The 21,244-nt window shown below is 47.8% G+C and overlaps 1 protein-coding gene across 2 annotated transcripts in view; it reads right to left on the reverse strand.

Moving 5' to 3' along the window:
• The window catches only part of CNNM4 (cyclin and CBS domain divalent metal cation transport mediator 4), a 40,024-nt gene extending 19,482 nt beyond the window's left edge, over window positions 1–20,542 (reverse strand). The window contains exon 1 of one of the 2 annotated variants that reach the window (XM_084900346.1): window positions 19,027–20,542. In XM_084900346.1, the coding sequence (XP_084756472.1) occupies window positions 19,027–20,428 (1,402 nt within the window). In that variant the 5' untranslated portion in view covers window positions 20,429–20,542. The remainder of the gene's footprint in view (window positions 1–19,026) is intronic. The other variant, XM_084900347.1, reaches the window with a different exon arrangement.
• Between the last annotated feature and the right edge of the window lie 702 nt (window positions 20,543–21,244).

Here is a 21,244-nt window from a genome sequence, read left to right on the forward strand (position 1 = left end):
CTTTTGTTTATACACAGGCTGACCAAGACCCCAGCAGGGAAATCCCAGGAATAAAGCAAGCACAAAAGCCTCAAAGGCCCGAGACCACCCTCGCCACTCCTGCCAGCTCTGTCAATCAGGGCTGAGGGATTGGACAAAATAATTCAAAATTATTAAGAAAATTACTTGAACCCAACCAGAGTGGCTCAGTGGTTGAGTGTCAACCTATGAACCAGGAGGTCACAGTTCGATACATGATCAGGGTACATGCCCAGGTTGCAGGCTCAGTCCCCAGTAGGGGACCTGCAGGAGACAGCAGATCAATGATTCTCTCTCATCATTGATGTCTCTCTCTCTCTCTCTCTCTCTCTCTCTCTCTCTCTCTCTCTCTCTCTCTCTCTCTCTCCCTCTCTGAAATCAATAAAACTATATATTTAAAAAAGAAGAAAACTATTTGAAATCCAGACTTACAGCCACTGTCAGTACTGACAAATCTCATCATAAGAATATTTTGTACCTTGTAAAAGGATATAAAGTGTGTGCTAGAGATAATATGAATAGTAACTAATAGCAAGACATCTAAAAATTATGGTATGCTCTAGCCGGTTTGGCCAGTGGATAGAGCATTGGCCTGTGGACTGAAGGGTTCAAGGTTCAGTTCCAATCAAGGGCACATGCCCGAATTGCAGGCTTGATCCTCAGGAGAGTATGCAGGAGGCAACTGATCAATGATTCTCTCTCACTGATGTTTCTCTCTCTCTTTCCCTCTCCCTTCCTCTCTGAAATCAATAAAAATAAAAAATAAATTAAAAAATAATAAATATATATATATTTAAATTACGGTTATTTCCCTGGCCAGTGTGGTTATTATTGTTCTGTGCACCAAAAAGTCAGGGCACATACCCAGGTTGCTGGCTCAATTCCAGATTGGGGTGCAAGCCAGAGGCAACTGATCAATGTTTCTCTCTCCTCCTCTCCTTTTCTCTCTCTCTAAAAGATAAAAAAACATATTTTTTAAAAATTATGGTTATTTCATCTTTATCTCTTTAAAAGTGTGTTTATTTCATAATACATGTATTAGAAAATAGTACATATGTATATAACTATTGAGTGAATGGAGATACAAATTTTTAAAATGTCTTTAACAAAGTGTATGATCACAAAAGCCTGGAGAGTTCCCTTCACAAAGTCTGTAAAAATGGCCAGACCTTAGCTGTCTCTTTCCCAGTAGACACTTGGGTGTCTCCCTCAAGGCGCACCTCACTCTAACTACAGAGCAGTTGGGGTGAACAGGGGTGAGCATATTATGGTGAGCAGGCCTCAGGTGCTGCCCGGGTGCCTCAGTATGATTGACCCCCCTCTTCCCAGGAGGAAACTGAGGCCCAGAGAAGTCCTGTCCAGAGCCAAGAAGGAGTGAGCAAGCTGGGATTCAGAAATGGAACTTCTCTAAACAGCTTTCTTTTAACCAGAATGCCCAAAGCATAAAGCTGTTGACAGATGGATGTCAGGAGACCCTAAGGCTGGTCTCTCGCCCCAGGACAAGTCTTTATGACTCTGATTTTTCACTTAGCCAGTAGTCTCTGGCTTTTTTTAACCTTTTATTATGTAAAATATCAAGCATCTAGAAAAGGGAGGAAATAATATAATTATACCCTCAGGGCCCTTCCTCTAACTTCAACTAACTCCCCTTGCCAATCTGGTTTCCTCTTTCCTCCCACCCACTCCACTGGTTTATTTTGAAGCAAATCCCAGATTTTATCTGTGAACGGCTAACAATTTTACAAGCATTTTATAGTAAGTAAAGACTCATAAAAAGCAAAACCACAACACTATTACCACATACAGAAATTCCTTAAGAGCAGTAACATCAACAGTGCTTTTTGTTGTTGTTTTAAATCTATTTTTTATTTTTATTTTGTGTTAATCCTCACCAGAGGACATTTTTTCCATTACTTTTCAGAGAGAGTGGAAGGGAAAGAGGGAAGGGGAGAAGGAAAGAGAGAGAGAGAAACACTGATGTATGATGTGAGACAGACCAATAGATTGCTTGTCTCCTGTGTGCACCCCAATGGGGCATGGGTTAGATTCCAGACATGCTCTTGACTGAAATAGAACCCACGACCCTTCTGTGAATAGGGCCAACACTCTAACCACTGAGAACACGGTCCAGGGCTCAATAGTGTTTTAATTTCCCAAATTTTATGATTTTTTTTCTTCACCATAAACTGGGTCATCATGTATATAGTTTTGTACCTCCTTAAATACTTTACATTCTTTGTCTTTTCCCATGCCATTAAAATATTTTTTTTGAAAAAATAATGGCTTTGCCCCACCAGTGTGGCTCGGCAGTTGAATGTCGACCTATGAACCTGGAGATTATGGTTCGATTGCTGGTCAGGCCACATGCCTGGGATGCAGGCTTGATCTACAGTAGGGGGTGTGCAGAAGGCAGCCAGTCAATGATTCTCTCTCAACATTGATGTTTCTATCTCGCTCTTACTCTCCCTTTTTCTCTAGAAATCAATAAAGAAAATATTTTTTTAAAAAGAGTAAAAGCAACAAGAGAGAGAATTCCTTTGTTGAGGGAATCATGCGTTCCCAATTTTTCGTGTGTTTGCAGTGACCATGCCCATCTGGCCAATGATCTCTGTTCCCAGGTGTGATTGACAGACAGGCATTCAAGGACCATGCCTATAATGTCCGGCCTTCCCTTTGCCCTTTTCCTATTTATACTAATAAAAGGGCAATATGCTAATTAGACCAGGTCAACTGGACATCTTCCAGATGTCCAGCTTCCTTCCAGACAGTTAGAGAGCGACCATGCGGGCAACCAGGCTGGCAGGAAACGGGGCCTAAACTGGCAGTCGGACATCCCCCAAGGGGTCCTGGATTGGAGAGGGTGCAGGCTGGGCTTAGAGAGCCCCCATGCACGAATTTCATGCACCGGGCCTCTAGTTGTTAATAACTAGCTAAACACAACAGTATCAATCTCAGATATTTTAAAAGCATTAGTAAAATTCAACTATAAAAACTCTTAGCAAACTAGGAAAAGAAGGAAACTTGGTTGATCTCATAAAGAAAATCTACAAAAAAAAAAAAAAAAAAATCACAGCAAAATGACAAATTCTGAAAGCTTTCCCTTGAGACATAGAATGAAACAATGATGCCCACTGTCACCAGTTCAACAAGATCCTAGATGTCTCAGCCAGTGAATAAGACAAGAACTAGATCTAAAGTGTATGAAGTTTAGTAACAATTAAATAAAATTGCCATTATTCACAGACAACATAATTATGTGTATAGAAAATCTAAAAAACAAAAACAAAAAAAAAACTATTAGAATTAATGATTGAATTTAGCAAGGCCAAGGAAGCAAAGGTCACTATACAAAAATTAACTATTACTTCTCCATACTTGTGTGGTACAATAAAGAATATCTTTAGTCTCTAACCCTAGTTCCTGGCACAGATGTGAAAGCCTTTGGAATTTCCTGAGTAATTGTAGAAACTTTGTTATGCAAATGACATGACTCCAGGTGGGCCCCCAGATGGGGCTGGTCACCAGTAAAACCAAGCTAGGAACTTTCAGCTGCCCTACTTCCAGGAAAGGGAGATGGACATGGAGATTAAGGTCAATCAATAACTTAATCATTTATGCCTAGGTAATGAAATCCTGATAAAGACTCAGGACCCCAAAGCTCAGTGGAGCTTCTCAGGTGGTAAACACATTGACGTACCTTGATGTACCAGGAGGGTGATATATCCTGACTCCAGGGACAGGTGACAGTAAAGCTCTGCCTTAGACCAACCATGTCAAACTTGGGCCCACAGGCCACATGTGGCCACAACGAATATTTTTGTAGCCCAGCCAATATAACGATATGTAAGAAACATTTTAATAAAAATTTTGTAACTTATTTTTACAATATCCTGTTATACATAATTATTAATAACAAACTGCAACGTTCACTAATGACTGATTACTATAATGGTGTTGCATTCATTTCCCTTATGTGCCTTACGAGCAGGCACACCATTTCTCTCCATTAATACTAGCAGCGAATATTTTAGCAGCTGATGGCCACAATATTAGACTTGGACTGACTTGTTTGGTGTGCGCAACAGGAAGTATTTTGCTTTTGAAGAACAAGAAAAATAGGTTTATTTGCGTTATGCTTACTAATTTATGCATTTATTCAGTGGCTGGTAAGTTAATGTTCAAGAAAAACATTAATTTTTATTAAAATGTTCTATTATTTTATGTTACGATTTCTCATTTATTTCAGCCCTTTGAATTAAGCATCTCTCTATAGAAATAAACCTACGTTTCTATGAAAATTGAAGCTTTTGGGTTTTTTTTGCCACCCACATAAACTTCAACCTTGTTTATTTTGGCTCATGTTGGCCTTTGAGTTTGACATGGTTGTTCTAGACTATTCCAGCACTCATCCCATATTTATCCTTTAAAACAGGGGTCTTCAAACTACGGCCCGCGGGCCACATGGGGCCTGCAGAGGAGTCTGATCGGGCCCGCCAGGTTTTTTGGGCAGTGAGCGCAGCCGAGTGTTACAGTAGGAATTAGTAGTTCATATAGTCCCGCCCTCCAGCTCTCTGAGGGACAGTGATCTGGCCCCCACTTTAAAAAGTTTGAGGACCCCTGCTTTAAAATAAAACTAATCATAAGTGTGCCACTTTCCTGAGTCATTGTGAGTCATTCAAGTGAATTATTGAATCTGAGGGGAGTCATGGGAGCCCCCAAATGTATACATTTGGTCAAAAGTACACAGTGGGGGAGGGCCAGGGGTCCAATGCTAACCCGAGGAGGTTAGTGTCAGAACTGAACTGGAGCCTACCCCGGTTGGAACAATCTCAATAAACATGTGGAAAAATATAAATTTAAAGGCACCTCTTAAAATCACCAAATACCTAGGAATAAATCTAAGAAAAGTTGTGTAAAACTTCTACACAGAAAAGGATAAAACACTGAAGAAAATTAAGAAGACATAAATACATGGAGGGGTAACTATGCTTGTGGATCAGAAGATTATTATAAAGTTAAAAGTTGATGTCTAGATTCAATGCAATTCCATAAAATTCCCAGAAAAAAAATCTAAGAATAGTCAAAGCCATCTTGAAGAACAGAGAACAGAGTACTTGATATCACCAGATAGCAAGACTTTTTAGAATCTGAAACAGGATATCAAAAGCACTAACCATAATGGATGATAAGGATGGGAAAATGTGCTCATCATTAGTCACTAGGAAAATCAATATGAAAGTCACAATGAGATAGCACCTAGCTGACTTGCTAAAATAAAATAACTAGCCCTGGTGTGCTAAGTGGTTAGGATGTCAGCCCACCTGGGTTGTGGGTTTGCAGTCAGGGAGCATGTGGAGGCAACCAATCACACATTGATGTTTCTCTCTCTCTCCCTCCCTCCAACTCTTGTTCTGAAAAGCAATGAAGAAAATATCCTCGGTCGAAACCGGTTTGGCTCAGTGGATAGAGCGTCGGGCTGCGGACTGAAAGGTCCCAGGTTCGATTCCGGTCAAGGGCATGTACCTTGGTTGCGGGGACATCCCCAGTAGGGGGTGTGCAAGAGGCAGCTGATCGATGATTCTCTCTCATCCATGTTTCTAACTCTTTATCCCTCTCTCTTCCTCTCTGTAAAAAATCAATAAAATACATTTTTAAAAAAAGAAAGAAAAGAAAATATCCTCAGGTGAGGAATAACAAAAAACTAACTAAATAGCCAACATACCAGAGCTGTGGAGACCAGACAGGAGCACTCTGGAGCACTTTCACCTACCCCCATACTAGGCCCTAGTAATTTTACTCCTGGAGGTATCGCCAACGGAAATGCCCACATAGAGTCACCAGAAGATATACACAAGAGTGTTCTTAGTGGCATGATTTGTTATGGTCCCAAGCTGGAAACAATCTAAATACCCACCGACAGTACCACCGAGGTGTGTTTCTATCATGGAACACTATTCAGCAACCAGAAAACACTGACCCGCAGCTGCACAACTGCACACCCACAAGCTCTTAATTCTGTGTTCGATTAAGAGCTCGACTCTAGCCCTAGCTGGTTTGGCTCAGTGGATAGAACGTCGGCCTGCAGACTGAAGGATTCTGGGTTCGATTCCAGTTAAGGCCATACGCTGGGTTACAGGCACCATGAAGCACATAATCTCAATAGGGGGTAGCGCAGCCAGACACTAAAGAGCACACCCTACATGACTCACCTATGAAAGTAAATTAAATATTAACTCAGGATGATTCGGGGACAAGGGCAGTGTCTGGGGAGGGACATGGGGATTCCTAGGGCATTGATAATGGACTGCTTCCTGAGCTCAGTGGTAATTATATAAGGGTGTTCCTCTGTAAAAACTATCAGGTTGTACACTTAAAATTTATGTACTTTGCTTCAATGAAAAGTTCACTGTAAAACAAATCTAGGTGTGGTTGCCAGAGGTGGGAGGCAGGTGGAGGCAAATTGGTGAAGGGGGTCAAAAGGTACAAACTTCCACTTATAAGATAGGTAAGTGCTGGGATCTAATGTACAGCATGGTGACTGTAGTTAATAATACTGGATTGTATATTTGAAAGTTGCCAAGAGAGTAATCTTAAAAGTTCTCATCAGAAGAAAAAAACTGTGTAACTATGTGAGGTGATAGATGACTTATTGTGATGACCATGTCACAATATATACAGATATGGAATCATTATTTTGTACACCTGAAATTAATACAATACTATATATATAAATTCTATCTCTATTTTAAAAATCCAGAACTGCCGAAACCGGTTTGGCTCAGTGGTAGAGCATCGGTCTGTAGACTGAAGGGTCCCAGGTTCGATTCCAGTCAAGGGCATGTATGTTGGTTGTGGGCACATCGCCGTGGGGCGGGGGTGTGTGTGTGTGTGTGTGTGTGTGTGTGCAGGGGGCAGCTGGTCGATGTTTCTCTCTCACGACATTTCTAGCTCTCTATCCCTCTCTCCTCCTCTCTGTAAAAAATCAATAAAAATATATTTTTAAAAAATAATAATAAATAAATAATAAAAATCCAGAACTGACAGCAAATCTCCCAACCTGGAGTTATTAGAGAATCTGGATCTTCTGGTCTCTTTCATTTTATCTACAACCTCAACAGAGATTAAGAGCTTGACTCTGGTCCTAGCTGGTTTGGCTCAGTGGATAGAACGTCGGCCTGCAGACTGAAGGATTCTGGGTTCGATTCCAGTCAAGGCCATATGCTGGGTTGCAGGCTCAATCCCCAGCAGGAGGCGTGCAGGAGACAGCCTATCAACGATTCTCTCTCATCATTGATGTTTCTATCTCTCTCTCTTCCTTTCCTTTCCTCTCTTAAATCAATAGAAAATATATATTATTACTTTTTAAAAGAGCTTGACTCAAGGGAGAAACCAAGATGGCAGCATAGGTAAACATCTAAACTGCTGCCTCATGCAGCAATGTCTATCACCCAAAACCACAGGAAAGCTGGCTGAGTGGAAGTTCTATACTAGAAGGAAAGAGAAAAGAGCATTGAAACGTGCACAAGTGCTGAAAAGCTGAGGTATGGAGGCGCGCAAATTAAGCTGGTGGCGGGCAACTGAGTGTGCTGCTTTTTTCAACCCAAAGGGAGACAAGCTCCCGATTACTCTGAACTAGTTTCTGGGGTCACGAAGGGTACCCAGACTCCTATGGGGAGAAGCTGAACTATCTACCATTGGGTCAGAAAGTGAGGGTGCTTTCTTGCAGAGGTGTGCCCAGCAATCACTGTCTATTGCACTGGGGTGCGGGGCACGGGGACTTGGAAAGATGTAGATGCAGAGATGGCTGACTGGCAGCAATCGCTGTTTGCCATGCCCTAGCCTAGTGACTTCCTGAGACCTCACCCCGCACAATCTACAAACCTACCCAAGCTCCATGCAGTGGCTTTTGCATATAAATGGCCTGCCCTATTGCAGCTTAACCTAACAAACTGCAGCTCTGGTCAGACAGCTCCAAAACCTCCAAACCCCAAGCAAAGAGGAGAAAACTGTAGTTCTCGCTATAGTTCTTGCTGGGTGGCTTCAGACAGTAGCTGACCTGCACACCATTGGAGATCCAGAAGCCAGTGTACCTAGTGGTCAATGTGAGACGACACCAGATTTCAACTACTCTCATCCATAAATGACACATTCAAGAGGCAGACTCAGTGAGCACCAAAGCCCCACTGAAACAAGTCCTGCCCCATAAGTGTGTCTCCAGCACAGCAGTTCTTCCATTATAGCTATCAACACAGGGAAGCAGCAAAATGCGGAAACGAAGAAACATGTCATGAATAAAAGAAATGGAGGAAAGCAAACTACTGGACAAAGAGTTCAAACCAAATTTATAAGATTACTCAAAAATCTTCTAAAACCGCCGAGAAACTTGATGAGACCTCCAAGGAGCTTAGTGAGACCTTCAAGGACCTTAATGAGAATGCAAAAAAAAAAAAAAAAAAAAAGGAAAAGGAAAAGGACCACACAGAAATTAAGCATACACTATCTGAAATAAAGAATATATAGAAACTCAACTGTAGATCAAAGGACCCCAAGAATCAAACCAAAGATCTGAAATATGAGGAAACAAAAAACACCCAACCAGAAAAACAAGAAAGAAAAAAGAATAAAAAAATATGAAGATGGTGTAAGGAGCCTCTGAGACAACTTTAAGCATACCAACAATATGGTATGCCAGAAGAAGAGTGCCAGAAGGAGAGAGAGAGAGCAAAATATTGAAAACCTATTAGAAGAAATAATAAAAAAAATTTCCCTACCTGATGAAAGAAATACACTTACAAGTCCAGGAAGCAAAGAGAACCCCAAACAAGAGGAATCCAAAGAGGAACACACCTCTTTTAATTAAGACACATAATTAAAATCCCAAGGGAAAAAGACAAAGAGAGAATCTTGAAAGCAGCAAAGAAAAACAGTTACCTACAAGGGAGTACCCATATGACTGTTAGCTGATTTCTCAACAGAAACTATGCAGGCCAGAAGGGTGTGGCAAGAAATATTCAAAGTGATGAGCAGTAAGAACCTACAACCAAGATTATTCTACCCAGCAAAGCTATAATTCAGAATTGAAGGTCAGATAAAGAGCTTCACAGACAAGAAAAAGCTAAAGGAATTAATTACCACCAAACCAGGATTATATGAAATGCTGAAGGGTATTCTTTAAGAAGATGAAGAAGAAAAAGGTAATGATAAAAATTATGAACAAAATGACAACAAATACATACCTACCAACAAGTGAATCTAAAAATCAAGTGAATAAAAAATCTGATGTACAGCCAAAGCCGGTTTGGCTCAGCGGTAAAGCGTTGGTCTGCAGACTGAAAGGTTCCAGGTTCGATTCTGGTCAAGGGCATGTACCTGGGTTGCCGGCACATCCCCGGTAGGGGGTGTGCAAGAGGCAGCTGATCAATGTTTCTCTCTCATCGACATTTCTAGCTCTCTATCTCTCTCCCCACCTCTCTGTAAAAAAAAATCAATAAAATATATTAAAAAATCTGATGTACAGAATGGAATAATGAATATAATAGAATCAGGGACATAGAAAGGGAGTGGACTGACAATTCTCAGGGGGAAGGGGTATGAGGGCTGTGGGAAGAGATTGGAGGAACATCTTACACCTATGGAAGAGGACAGTGAGGGGGGGGTAAGAACATGGGCTGGGGGGGATAAATCAGGTGGAAGGGAACTATGGGGGGGGCGGGGAGAGAAACACCTGTAATAATCTGAACAATGAAGATTTATTTTAAAAATGAATAAAAGAGCTTGACTCTGGAGGGGAGCAGTCTGGAGTTACACTTAGTTGCTGCCTGACTGGGGAGATTCTTGGCTTCTCTGAGCCTCAGTCCCACCCTCTCCCCCAGCACTTGGAGGACTAGTTAAGTATTCAATAAAGATTAACCATTAATGAGGACACCTTCCTTCCTTATTATGCTCTACCCTCTTCCAGATCTCTGGGGACAGGCCTCTGGAGGAGCCTGTTCCCTTGGATCCCCTCTTATCTCTGCTGTTTTTCTGTCATTCCCTCTTCCCTCCCTCGCTGGGATAGCAGGGAGGGAGCAGGTCACTGGCGAATGCTGACCCAAATAGAGGTGCAGTGGGTCCATGTGGCAGGCCCTTTCCTGCCCACCTCCGAGCAGCCATCTTTAGATTCTACTCCTGTCCTTACAACACAAATATGCTGGCAATCAAGATGGCAAATTTAACTTTTTCCAATCTGCAGGAAACAAATTATTAAGGAAATGAGGAGAAATGCCTCAGTTTTAAGTTTCTCTTCCATACATTTTTTTTCTTAAGTTCTGGGTTCTGTTACCCTTAGTATGCACACGAGGGTCAGGATAAGATGGTATTGAAATTAGCTTGTAATTATATACTGGAGTCTGGAGTGGAGTGGGCTGTTTTGACCTCAGTGCACTCATAATTCCAAGAAAGGCACCACGCCCAGACAGTGGGGCAGCCTGCCACCTGAGCCAGTGTGCAAACTGCCGTGGCCCAAGTTGGTGTTAACGCCAACTGGGGCACCTTTGGACAGTAATAACAGTAATTTTTAAAATAGCAAACATTTATTGCATGATGACTGGTTCCAGCTAAGGGCTCTCTGTGCCTTACTTCACTTAGTCCTCACCACAGCCCTCTGAGCTGGGTATTATCATTAATGTGGATGACCAAACCACCAAAGAGAGATTTTTCTGAGACCAAGAGTCAGTCACTATTTTGAGCCTTTCATGAAATAAACATCCTGCATAAGCATTTGCTCACTTTTTAAACCACTCTTAGGGAAGTTTGATGAGACACAGATGTAAGTTTAAAGTAGGACTCCTAGTGACTCTGCCTGTGTACAAGCATGTACGTGTGTGTGTGTGTGTGTGTGTGTGTGTGTGTGTATGTGTGTGTGTGTGTGTGAGAGAGAGAGAGAGAGAGAGAGAGAGAGAGAGAGAGAGAGACTGCTTAGAGGAGGTAAATATGTGTATGAGTCTGCCTGTCTGCGTGTTATGTGTTTAAACATGCCAATGATGGGAGGGAGTGTGTATGTGTGTGACTGCTTTTGTGTGTAGAGGGGCTGAGTGTGCGGGTAAGCCTGTCTTTGTGGGGTGGGGGAGTGTGGGTGGGAGTGAGCCTATCTTTATTTTAATTTATCTTTATTGTTGAAAGTATTACAGATGACCCCTCTTATTCCCCATTGAGCCTTCCCCAGGAATGAGCCTATGGGTGTGTTGGGAGGGTGAGTGTGTATGTGTGTGTAGTGAGTGTGTGTGGGAGTGAGCCTATCTGGGGGTGGGATGACTGTATGTATGTGTTGCTGTGTGTGTATAGTGTGTATGGGGGGAGGAATGAATGTGTGTAGGGGGTGAGTGTGTGTGGAAGTGAGTGTGTCTGTGTAAGGGGGATGAGTGTGTATGGGAAATGAGCCTGTCTTTATGTGACGGAGGTGTCTCTGTGTGAGACTGTCTGTGTGTGTGTCTGTATGTGTAGGGTGTGTGTGTGGTGGGGTGACCCTGCCTGGTGGGGAGGGGGAGAGAACCTCTTTCCATCCCAGGCTCCAGGCTACCTGCTGGCCAGAGACCACACATTCCATAGAGCCCAGCAAGCCTGCCCGGGTCCAGTGAGAGGGCCCTGCTGCCGGGAGAGACTGCCCTCCACACAATGCTTAGCAACACCAGGTTTAACCCCCCCGCCAACAGTTCCCCACCGCCCTCTGGGCTCGCCTGGTCACCACAGCACTGCCCCGCCTTAGCCTGTGGAAATCTTCCCAGATGCTCCTCCCCAGAATCCCAGGGATAATAAAGAATTTCACTGCTTAGCAGAAGAGAAATCTAAAGATCCAATCTAAACAGTGTTCCAAAAATTATAGGTAGATCATGATTGTAATGAAAATACATATGGGCATCAGTGGAAGGGGTAACAATAAAGATAAATAAAAAAAAAGAAAAGAAAAGAAAATACAGCCCTAACGGGTTTGGCTCAGTGGATAGAGCATCGGCCTGCGGACTGAAAGGTCCCAGGTTCGATTCCAGTCAAGGGTAGTATGTACCTTGGTTATGGGCACATCCCCAGTAGGAGGTGTGAAGGAGGCAGCTGATCGATGTTTCTAACTCTCTTTCCCTCTCCCTTCCTCTCTGTAAAAAATCAATAAAATAAAAAATATTTTTTAAAAATAAAAGAAAATACATATGGGCAGTTAATGGGAGAGCATGGCTATGAAAATGAAAATGATTTTCATCTTGCTGTTTGTCACAAGATTTTAAACTTTAAAAAAAAGACCTTGCCTAGCCTGGCATGGCTCAGTGGTTGAGCATTGACCTAATAACTAGGAGATCATATTTGATTCCCAGTCAGGGTACGTGCACGGGTTGTGGGCTCAATCCCCAGTGTGGGGCATGCAGGAGACAGCCGACCAGTGATTCTCTCTGATCATTGATGATTTTTTTCTCTCTCTCCCTCTCCTTTCCTCTTTGAAGTCAATAAAAAATATATATTTTTTTAAAAAACCCTTAATCTAGATTTTTAATAAAAGTGATTACAGTAAGTTAAAATATTAAATGTTCTTTCTAGCCCTATTGGTTTGGCTCAGTGGATAGAGCGTCAGACTGGGGACTGAAGAGTCTCAGGTTCGATTCCCATCAAGGGCATATACCTAGGTTGCAAACTCAATCTCTGGCCCTGGTCAGGGAGTACATGGGAGGCAACCAATTGATGTGTCTCTCTCACATCGATGTTTCTCTCTGTCTCTCCCTCTCCCTCCACTCTCTCTCTAAAAATCAATGGAAAAATACCCTTGGGTACTCACAAAATAATTTTTTTTAATGTTACAGGGTGTGTGTGTGGTGGGGTGACCCTGCCTGGTGGTCAAAAAATAAAGCTGCTACAAAGCCATTTTTAAAAAATTAAAAATACAAGTAGCTTTAGGTCATAAAAATGTAGATTGTTTTGTACATTTTTGTGTTTTCTAAAGTTCTAACAATGAGCTACATTATTAAAATAATAACCACTACTAGTAAAAAGGAAGTCACATAATAATCAGAACAGGAATAGATGAAGGAGTCCAGACTCTGGCCTATGAAATGACAGGAGTCCCTTACGTAGCCGCCAAGCCTCTGACAGCAGGATGTCTCAGCATGCTCAAGTGTGAGGCCAGGGGTAACCTGAGGTACAGGAATGGCTCAGAGGAGAGGACAGGGCTGGATCAAATGGCAGCAACAGCGCCAGAAAGCTGCTCCCCATCCTTTAGCTGAGGTCCATGTTGGGCAACTGGGGGAAATTCTGTAATGCTCACATCCTCCTGGCAAGTTCTACTGAGAAGTTCAAACAAATCCCTGAGACAAAAGGGAGGCTTCGAGAGAGAGCCAGCTTAGGACAAGAGAGGTGCCCAGGTCTCCCCACAGGCAGGCTGAACGAACCAAGTGCCTGTGCCCAAACGAGTCATCCTGACAGTGATGGGCCTGGCCCACCTCCCCATCTGGGCACTCTCCTCTCCCGGCTGTGCGGCCTTTTAGGAGAGTCCGCCAAGCAAGTCTCTGTCCCTGCCCTAAGGGAGATGAGACCAAAGGCAATTTAGGTGCCTCTCCTTCCTTCGGATGCCCATGCTGTCCGTTCCCCCACTCCTGTGTGACAGCACTAACTGGGAGGAAAGAGTGGAGAGAGAAGGCTCAAGGTGGCCTGCCCTCGAACTTCTAATAGAAAGGGCTGAGAGGCAGTCACAGTACATAAAAGCAGTTCATACGACGTTGGCCTGATAAGCCCATTTCTCATCCTGTGGTCTAGTTCACGACCCAGCTGCAATGAAGATCCAGCTGCAATGTCACCTCCTCTGGAATGTATTCCCAGACTTCCCCAGACACGCACCAGTCCCTCCTCTATTTCTCCGGTGGTTTTGTGTTGCTGTTCTCGCATTTATTTTCAAGGTTAAATATCTGTTCAGTACCTCCCGTCCTGGCCAGAGGAGTCCAGGAAAATTCTGGAGCTGCACGTTCTAATGAAAAATAGAAGACTTTGAAAAGGAAACGCCGGTATGATCTCAGTATGATCGAAGCTCTTATCAGGGCCTAGATGTAAGGCAGCACAGACTGCAAACAGAAGACTGGGAGACAGCTCCCAGTCCTGACTCCTCCGCAGAAGCTGCCCACAGACTTCACAGTGCTGGCGAGGGCAGGAGGTGCCAAGTTCCCTGCCTGCAAGCACCACCCTAAAAAAAGGAGAGGAGGAGCCTGCCGGCACCTCTGCCCTAGCAGGCAGCTCCTGTCACTCTCTCAGATACACTTGCCCCGAGGCAGCTTCTGGAGATCAAATCGCCAGCCCAATTCAGACGTTTCCTGTGAAGCAGAGACCAGGTGCACAGCTGCGGTGCGGCTGCCCTCTCCCAGCACTCTGACTCACTGTCTGCCCCGCTGTCTGTGCTGGGCCCTCACCCTCGGCCCGCATCTGACCTTTGCAGGAGGCTCCCAAAACATGCCTGCTTGGCTCTTTTTCACCTCTCCCAGAAGCCACTTTAGCCGAGCTTCTGCCTTCTGCTCCTGGCTGATTTCAGACCTCCTCAACTGGTCCTGGCCTCGCTGCCCAGCCCCACGGGGCCTTTCCCCCGCACGCCCGCAGATGGGCTGCACCTCGTGCTGCCCGGGAGGGCCCAGGAACAGCAGTGGAGGCATCATCTGAGAGCTTGTCAGACATGCAGCCCCTCAGACACACCCAGACCTCTGAGCTCAAATCTGCATTTAACAAAACACCCAGGCAGTCTCAGCCCACGGTCAAGTGTGAGAAACTCTGGTGTGCAGGTGGCTGGGCACAGAGATGTCCAATAAAGGGTCACACCATTATTAATTTCTGCTACACCCTTCCCCCACCCTTCCCAAATTGGCTCTGCTCTCCACCCCACCCCGCCCCCCACTTATACTACATGGCAACACCATCCAACTGAACCGCAAGCAAAAGCCTCAGCTGTTCAAAACCATCTGCCAGCCCTGGCATCTCTGATGAGTCCTACTGTTTGCACTTCAGAAGCACCTTGCAGGCCTGGCCTTCCTTCCTCGGCCCCACGGAACCTTCCTGAGCTGTGCACAGCTAACCTGTTTGCATGTCTGTTTCCCTGGTAATTCGGGGAGGAGGGGTTTAAGATACTGAAGATGTGGCAGATGGTGGAAACCAAAAGTGAATGTAAAATGACAGTGTTTTTCTTGATTTTATAAAGTTGTTTCAGGAATGAAAGTAAGTAGGTGGGGGCAATGTGATGTGGCATACATGGAAATATGGGAGGAGTTTTGGTGAAAATATTTCTAGTTTTCCCTCCAATATATAGCTAAGAGGAGCCTGATAGATCCTGGGTCACCTCCTGGGTCAGTGACCTAGCGGGATGAGGTTTACACCAGCTCTTTACAGGGGGCGGAAGGTTATACACTGGGTGGGGAAAGACAGGATGACTAAAGCAGGGCTGAGTGCCTAGGAGCGGCAGGAGTGTCCCAGAGGGAGGGGCCCAGTGGAAAGCTGGAAGGCAGCTCCAGTGTGGGGCTTGCGCTCCGACCTCTGGACCTCCTTGTGGGGAGTTCATTCATACTTTCCACCAGAGCCTGCGGGAGCATTTGTGGGCAGAAAAAATGCAGCCGGGCCGGGAATAGCCCAGGGAGCTTTTGTTCTGAGATTTCCAGCTACAGACAAACTCAACCACAACACCCGTACTGCAAACAGTTCCAGGTGAGGTTCAAGTGGAAGGGCCAAAGTTCAAAGCGAACCAGCCGTTCTCAGTGCCCTAACAGCCCTCACCAACCGGAGGGTCTCACTCCTGAGGTGCGCACCTAGCACTGTCTGGCACGCGTGTGGGCTCAATAAAGATCTAATGATAGCTGCCTTGATTTGAGAGGCAGAAGCAGCTAGAAGCCCCTGGCCTTGTCTAGGAGAAGCCCAGATCCCATGCCTGTCTCTCAGTGTGCAGGAGCATATTCATGATTCATTAATATTAATGTGTGAAGCTATGTAAATGCCTGAAGGTCAAAGACCACTTACAGAGAAACTGAGGCACGGGGAAGGGGAACCATGTGTCACACCCAAGATCTCAGGCTCTGCGTCTCAGTCCCTGACCCAAACCATGAACACACATGCACTGCAGGAGCTCCTCCGGTCTTCCTTTATCCCTTGTCAGCCCCTCAAAATCCTCACACTACTGAAATGGGATAACTCTCTCTCTCTCAATCCTGACAAGTCCTTCCTTCAGTCAATGGCTTTTTACTGAGGTCTGCTTTGTGCCAAGAACCATCCCAGGGGCTAGGGACACATCAGCGAGCAACACAGAGCACCCTGCCCTTTGGACTTTATTATAATGAGGGGACGACAATAAACAACACAGTAAATTCATAAACTACTCGGCTGTTAGAAAGTCATATGTGCTAAAAATAAATAAATAAGAAAAAAAGGAAAAGAAGAAGTCATATGTGCTGTGAGAAAAAGAAAATTAAGCCAGGATGGGGAGATCAGGAGGCAGGGGGCTTCACCAGGAGGTGAAGCTGAAGCAGACATAGTGAGGGGAGAGGGAGGCGTCCCGGGAAGAACATTCCAGCCGGAACAGTTAGGGCAAAGGCCCAGGCGGGGGCGTCATGGTGTGTTCCAGGAACAGCAGGAATGCCAGTAGGATTTGCCAGTCAGTCATCCATTCATTTGTTGTTTGTTCATTCGTTCATTCATTCATTGTGTAACAAGCATTTACTGCTCCCCTCTTTGCCAGGCACTGGGTGGTGAGAACACTAATAGGGCAGAATCCCTGTCCTCAAGAAGCTTATAATGCTGGGAGCAAGGAGTCAAAATTAACTTAGAAGACTCAGCCAGAGCTCAGGCCCCTACCCAACTAGGAGGTGCTAAAGGCCCATGGAGCACAGGCACCCAGCTCACTTGTTTTTCTTAGCTAAAAAAGAAACCTTCCAAATCTCTTAGGTTGCAGTGTATACTAATGTTTGCCATGTTCTAGATGGCCTCCCACTGAAAAGGTGGACGTTAGATGGAAAGATCTGGAAAAGGCCATACTGGGAGGAGGAGGCAGGAATAGCATGGCGGTGAGTTAAGACTAGAAATGGGGAGGCGATGGTGTGAAGCCCAAGTGTGTTCACTGGGGTGACTGTCCTGTCACACCCACATCTTCAGGACTTGGTGCTGCACCGGGCAGCCTGCGCCTGCTTTTCCACTGTTTTCATCCCCTTGTTGGGAGGAGAGACAGCATCTGAAGAGATCTGCTCAACAGAGCTCAGGCCTGACAGATGTGAAGTGGCCTTTTAGTTTATTTTTTATTTTTTACAAGAGTCCAAAATGGCCCTGCCAAGGTTCAGGAAGCTCCCACCCTGTGAGAGCTTAGCTCTACTGACCTACTGACCATCCATTCTCGCGGCAACAACCTGCTGATGTGGGTGGGCCGCCAGCACCAGGCCCAGAGACCAGGAGGAAGGCCCACGGCGAGCTCTCACCGGCTCCTGATAAGGACACAGAGGTCCTCAGGGCCCAGGGTCTGCAGGGTGGGCGGACAGGGGTGTGCGCCCCGAGCTTTGAGGCTGATGTGTAAACCCTCCAAGTGCCTCTGCCCCAAGTCTGGGTATCTGGAAGAAACAGGTTCCAGGGTCTGCACCCCAAAGCTCCAGAGGGGCCGTGTCATCATTACCAGCCACCCCTGTCCCTCTGGTCCCTCTGCAGTCTCCACTGGGGCTTACGTTACTCCAGTCCCCTAGCTCTGCTGCTGAGATGCAGTCTGCCAAACTGGAGAAGACTGGGCACCAACCTTCCACCCTAGCAGTGACTCGAGCATCTTTCAGACCAAACTTGGCCAGGCCAGTTCCTCGCCCCCTGCACTCTGTTCCAGAAATGAACTGACAGGGGTCTGGGGCTTGCTCAGAGTTGCTCCGGCCCTAGGCGCCTGGGAAGCCCAGCCAGCAGGAGCCCTATCTGCGGGAAACAAGCAGAGCCCCGGGTTTAGGATGAGCTCCTCCCCGCTCCATTCCTTCACAAAGAGCCTCCCTTTCTGCCTCCTCATTCCCTTGGCCTAGGAGGGTTTTACTCCATAATTGGCTTGTTTACCGCCACTGAGGGCTGGAATGGCAGAGGTGGGAGGAAAGTCTGCTGGAGAAGGAAAGTTTGCTGAGCTTTGAGGCTGGTGTGAGAACCCTCCAAGTGCCTCTCTGACAGCCTGAGAGCAGGTCAGGAACCCACGTGAGGAAGATAACACAGGGACGCAAGGCCAGCTGAAGATCCCGGCAGACCACAGGAGGGAAGCTTATGTCTGATGCCAGGGAAAGGGAGAACAATAACCAAAACTTAACCTGCTTGCTTCTGCTGAAGAGTCGAAAGCATTACCTGGCACTGCTCTGAGCTCCCAATCGACTTCTGTAGACTAGGCGCTCCAGCGATGTCATCCCAGCTCACAAACCTTCCCTAGCTCCCAGCTCCTAGCCAACCCACCGCCCTGACCTCCAGGCTCCTCCCAGGCCCCACTGCCTCGGCCTGCCGACCTCTCAGCAGCGGACCTGCACCCTCCCTGCACAGACCACCTGCCGGGCCACCGGACATCCTTTCCGCATGTCCCCCGACCTGGGTTCTCTGCTCCTAGGGTTCTCTCTGCCTCAGGTACCAAGTCTCTCCACCTTTTAAAGCTCTCCTCACACACTCCCTCCCTTGGGAAGGTTTTCCCAGTTCCCCAGCCCTTCCTCACCCACCCCAACCAGGCTTGCATGCTCCCCACCCAATCTCTGTGCCCTGGCACTGGCCTCCTCAAGGCAACTGCCTTCATCCGTCATGCTTGGAGAGCTCCCTGAGGTCTTGCTCCATCCTCCGAATGAGCAAGCGTCTTACTCTGCTTAGATTCAGCTGAAGCAAAACACAGGACCTGGCAGACAGCAGACGCTTAACTGCTTTTCCGCCCCAAATACCATTCGTCCCAGAGACCTAGAAAATGATAGGGGCAAAGGGACAGAGTCCCACAGACGGAACAGACCAGAGCAGTGTGGCCGGAGGCAGCCGGGCGCGCGGCTCAGGCCCTACCTTTCTTGAACTCCTCCAGCATGGCGTCCAGCTTGGTGTCGTGGAAGACGAAGTGCACGGGGTGGTTGTAGAAGCGGGTGATGGTCTTGAGGGGGGTGCAGTCATCGGGGTCCACGAAGGCCAAGTCTTTGACGTAGAGAATATCTACAATGTTGGACTGCTCATCCTCAAACACGGGGATGCGGGTGTAGCCACTCTCCATGATCTCGGACATCGTGTTGAAGTCCAGGATGGCATCGTTGCGGATCATGAAGCAGTCGTGCAGCTGGGTCATGATGTCCTCCACGGTTTTGGTCCGCAGTTCCAGGGCCCCCTGGATCATGTTTAGCTCCTCTTTCACCAGGTCATTGTAGGGCTCTGTCACCTTCAACATCTCCATCAGCTTCTCGCGATTGTAAACGGTGTGGATCTCCTGGCCCAGAAAAAAGTCTAGGAGCTTGCTGATGGGGAAGCTGAGGGGGAAAGTGAGGAGCATAAAGAATTTGGTAAGGACGATCGTGTTGGCGCCCACGGCCAGTCCGTGTCGGGAGCACAGGGCCTGAGGTAAAATCTCTCCAAAGATGACAATGCCGATGGTGGAGGAGGCCACAGCCATGAGCCCGGACCCGATGAGGTTGTCCAGGAGGATAGTGAGAGAGGTGTTGACCAGCACGTTTCCCAGGAGCAGCGAGCAGAGCAGGTAGTTGCCTTTGCGACGGATGGGCTCGATCTTGCGAGCGTAGCGCCTCTCCTTCTCGGTGCCACAGTTCTGGACGATGCGCAGCTCCATGGGGTCCAGGGCCATCAGCCCCAGGTTGAGGCCGGAGAAGATGCCCGACAGCACTAACAGCACCAAGATGATCAGTATGTGCAGCCAGAGGGGCAGGAAACGCCCCACCTCCTCCACCATGAAGAGCAGCGAGTCCTTGTCCGTCCAGCGCTGCCAGGGCCCGTCCACGCCGGCCCGGGTGCACAGCGCGTACAGCTTCATGTTCTCGCTCCTCCGGAGGAACTTGGTGAACACCACCAGCATCCCGGACGTGTTCCCGCGGCTCACGTTGACCAGCTGCTGGACGACCAGGTCCTTGGTGAGCTCGGGGCAGTGGGTGGAGTTGTGGAAGGCCTCGGAGTTGTCCACCTCCGTGAAGGAGATCAGGTTGCTGGTGATGGAGCCCAGCCCGTGGCCGTACAGCCGCAGGTTCACCGTGCTGTCCTCGGACACAAAGATGATGCCATCCGGGTTCATCCCGCACGGTTTGTCGCAGGTCGCCAGGCGCATGCCGAGGATCGTGCTCTGCTGGGGGTCTCCCTGCCCGCGGACCCCCCGCGCCCACAGCAGCGCCGGCAGCACCAGCGCCGCCAGGAGGAGGCGCCCTCGGGCCGGCCCGCCGCCCGGGCGCCCTCCCCCGCCCGCCGGCGCCATGTTGCTCCGGCTCGGCCGCCGCCGCACCCCGTGCCCCGCCGCGCGGCCCGCTCGCGCTGCCGCTCCTGCCGCTTCGCCGTCGCCGAGCCAACTGCCCGGGCCGCCGGCCTGACGTCAGGCCAGCGCCCCGCCCGCCCCGCCCCGCCGGCCCACGCCTCTCATTTGCATGCGAGTCCCCGCCCCCGGAGCGCGCCGCCGCGCCCACGCTTCAGAAATCCGGCGCTCGCGTTGGAGTAGAGCCGGAGCGCGGGAGCCGCGCGCGGGCCCCGCCCCGCCCTCCGCCCCGCCCCTCACGCCCTTCCGACGTCCCTTGGGCCCCGCCCACCTCCCGTCCGCCCACCTCCCCTCCGTAGGCCCCTACGTCCTAGCCGAACCCGCGCGGGGCCCTACCGGGCTCCTACCTGCTCTCTGGGCAGCACCTTCTCACTCCGCGGCCCGGCGGGGCTTGGCGTCTGCCCCGTCCGCCTCCCCTGCCGCTTCCCCTTCCCCAGCAGCTCTCGGCGGAGGTCTTCTCTGCGGAACCGCACCGCGCTGGGCTCCGCTGAGAAAAAGAGGAACCAAAGGGCTTAAGCCTGGAGAAATCGTCAAGACCATGGTGGCCCTGCAGTCAGTCTCTTGCAAACGGTTCTGGCCTCCGCACTCCAGGGGATTTGCTGACCTTCCCCTAATGTCAGCAGTAGTTTCCCCAGCCCCAGCTCGGGGCTTCCTTCGGTCTGTGGCTGCCCCTGGAGGAGGGGAAGTCGGGAAATAAGGCTATAGATGTACCTGCAGATAGAAGGGCCAGCGTCTGGCCTGGGCTTATTTCACGTCATTTCC

The sequence above is a fragment of the Pipistrellus hanaki genome (genome assembly GCF_964339955.1).
Source record: "Pipistrellus hanaki genome assembly, chromosome: 12".
Classification (NCBI taxonomy): domain Eukaryota; kingdom Metazoa; phylum Chordata; class Mammalia; order Chiroptera; family Vespertilionidae; genus Pipistrellus; species Pipistrellus hanaki.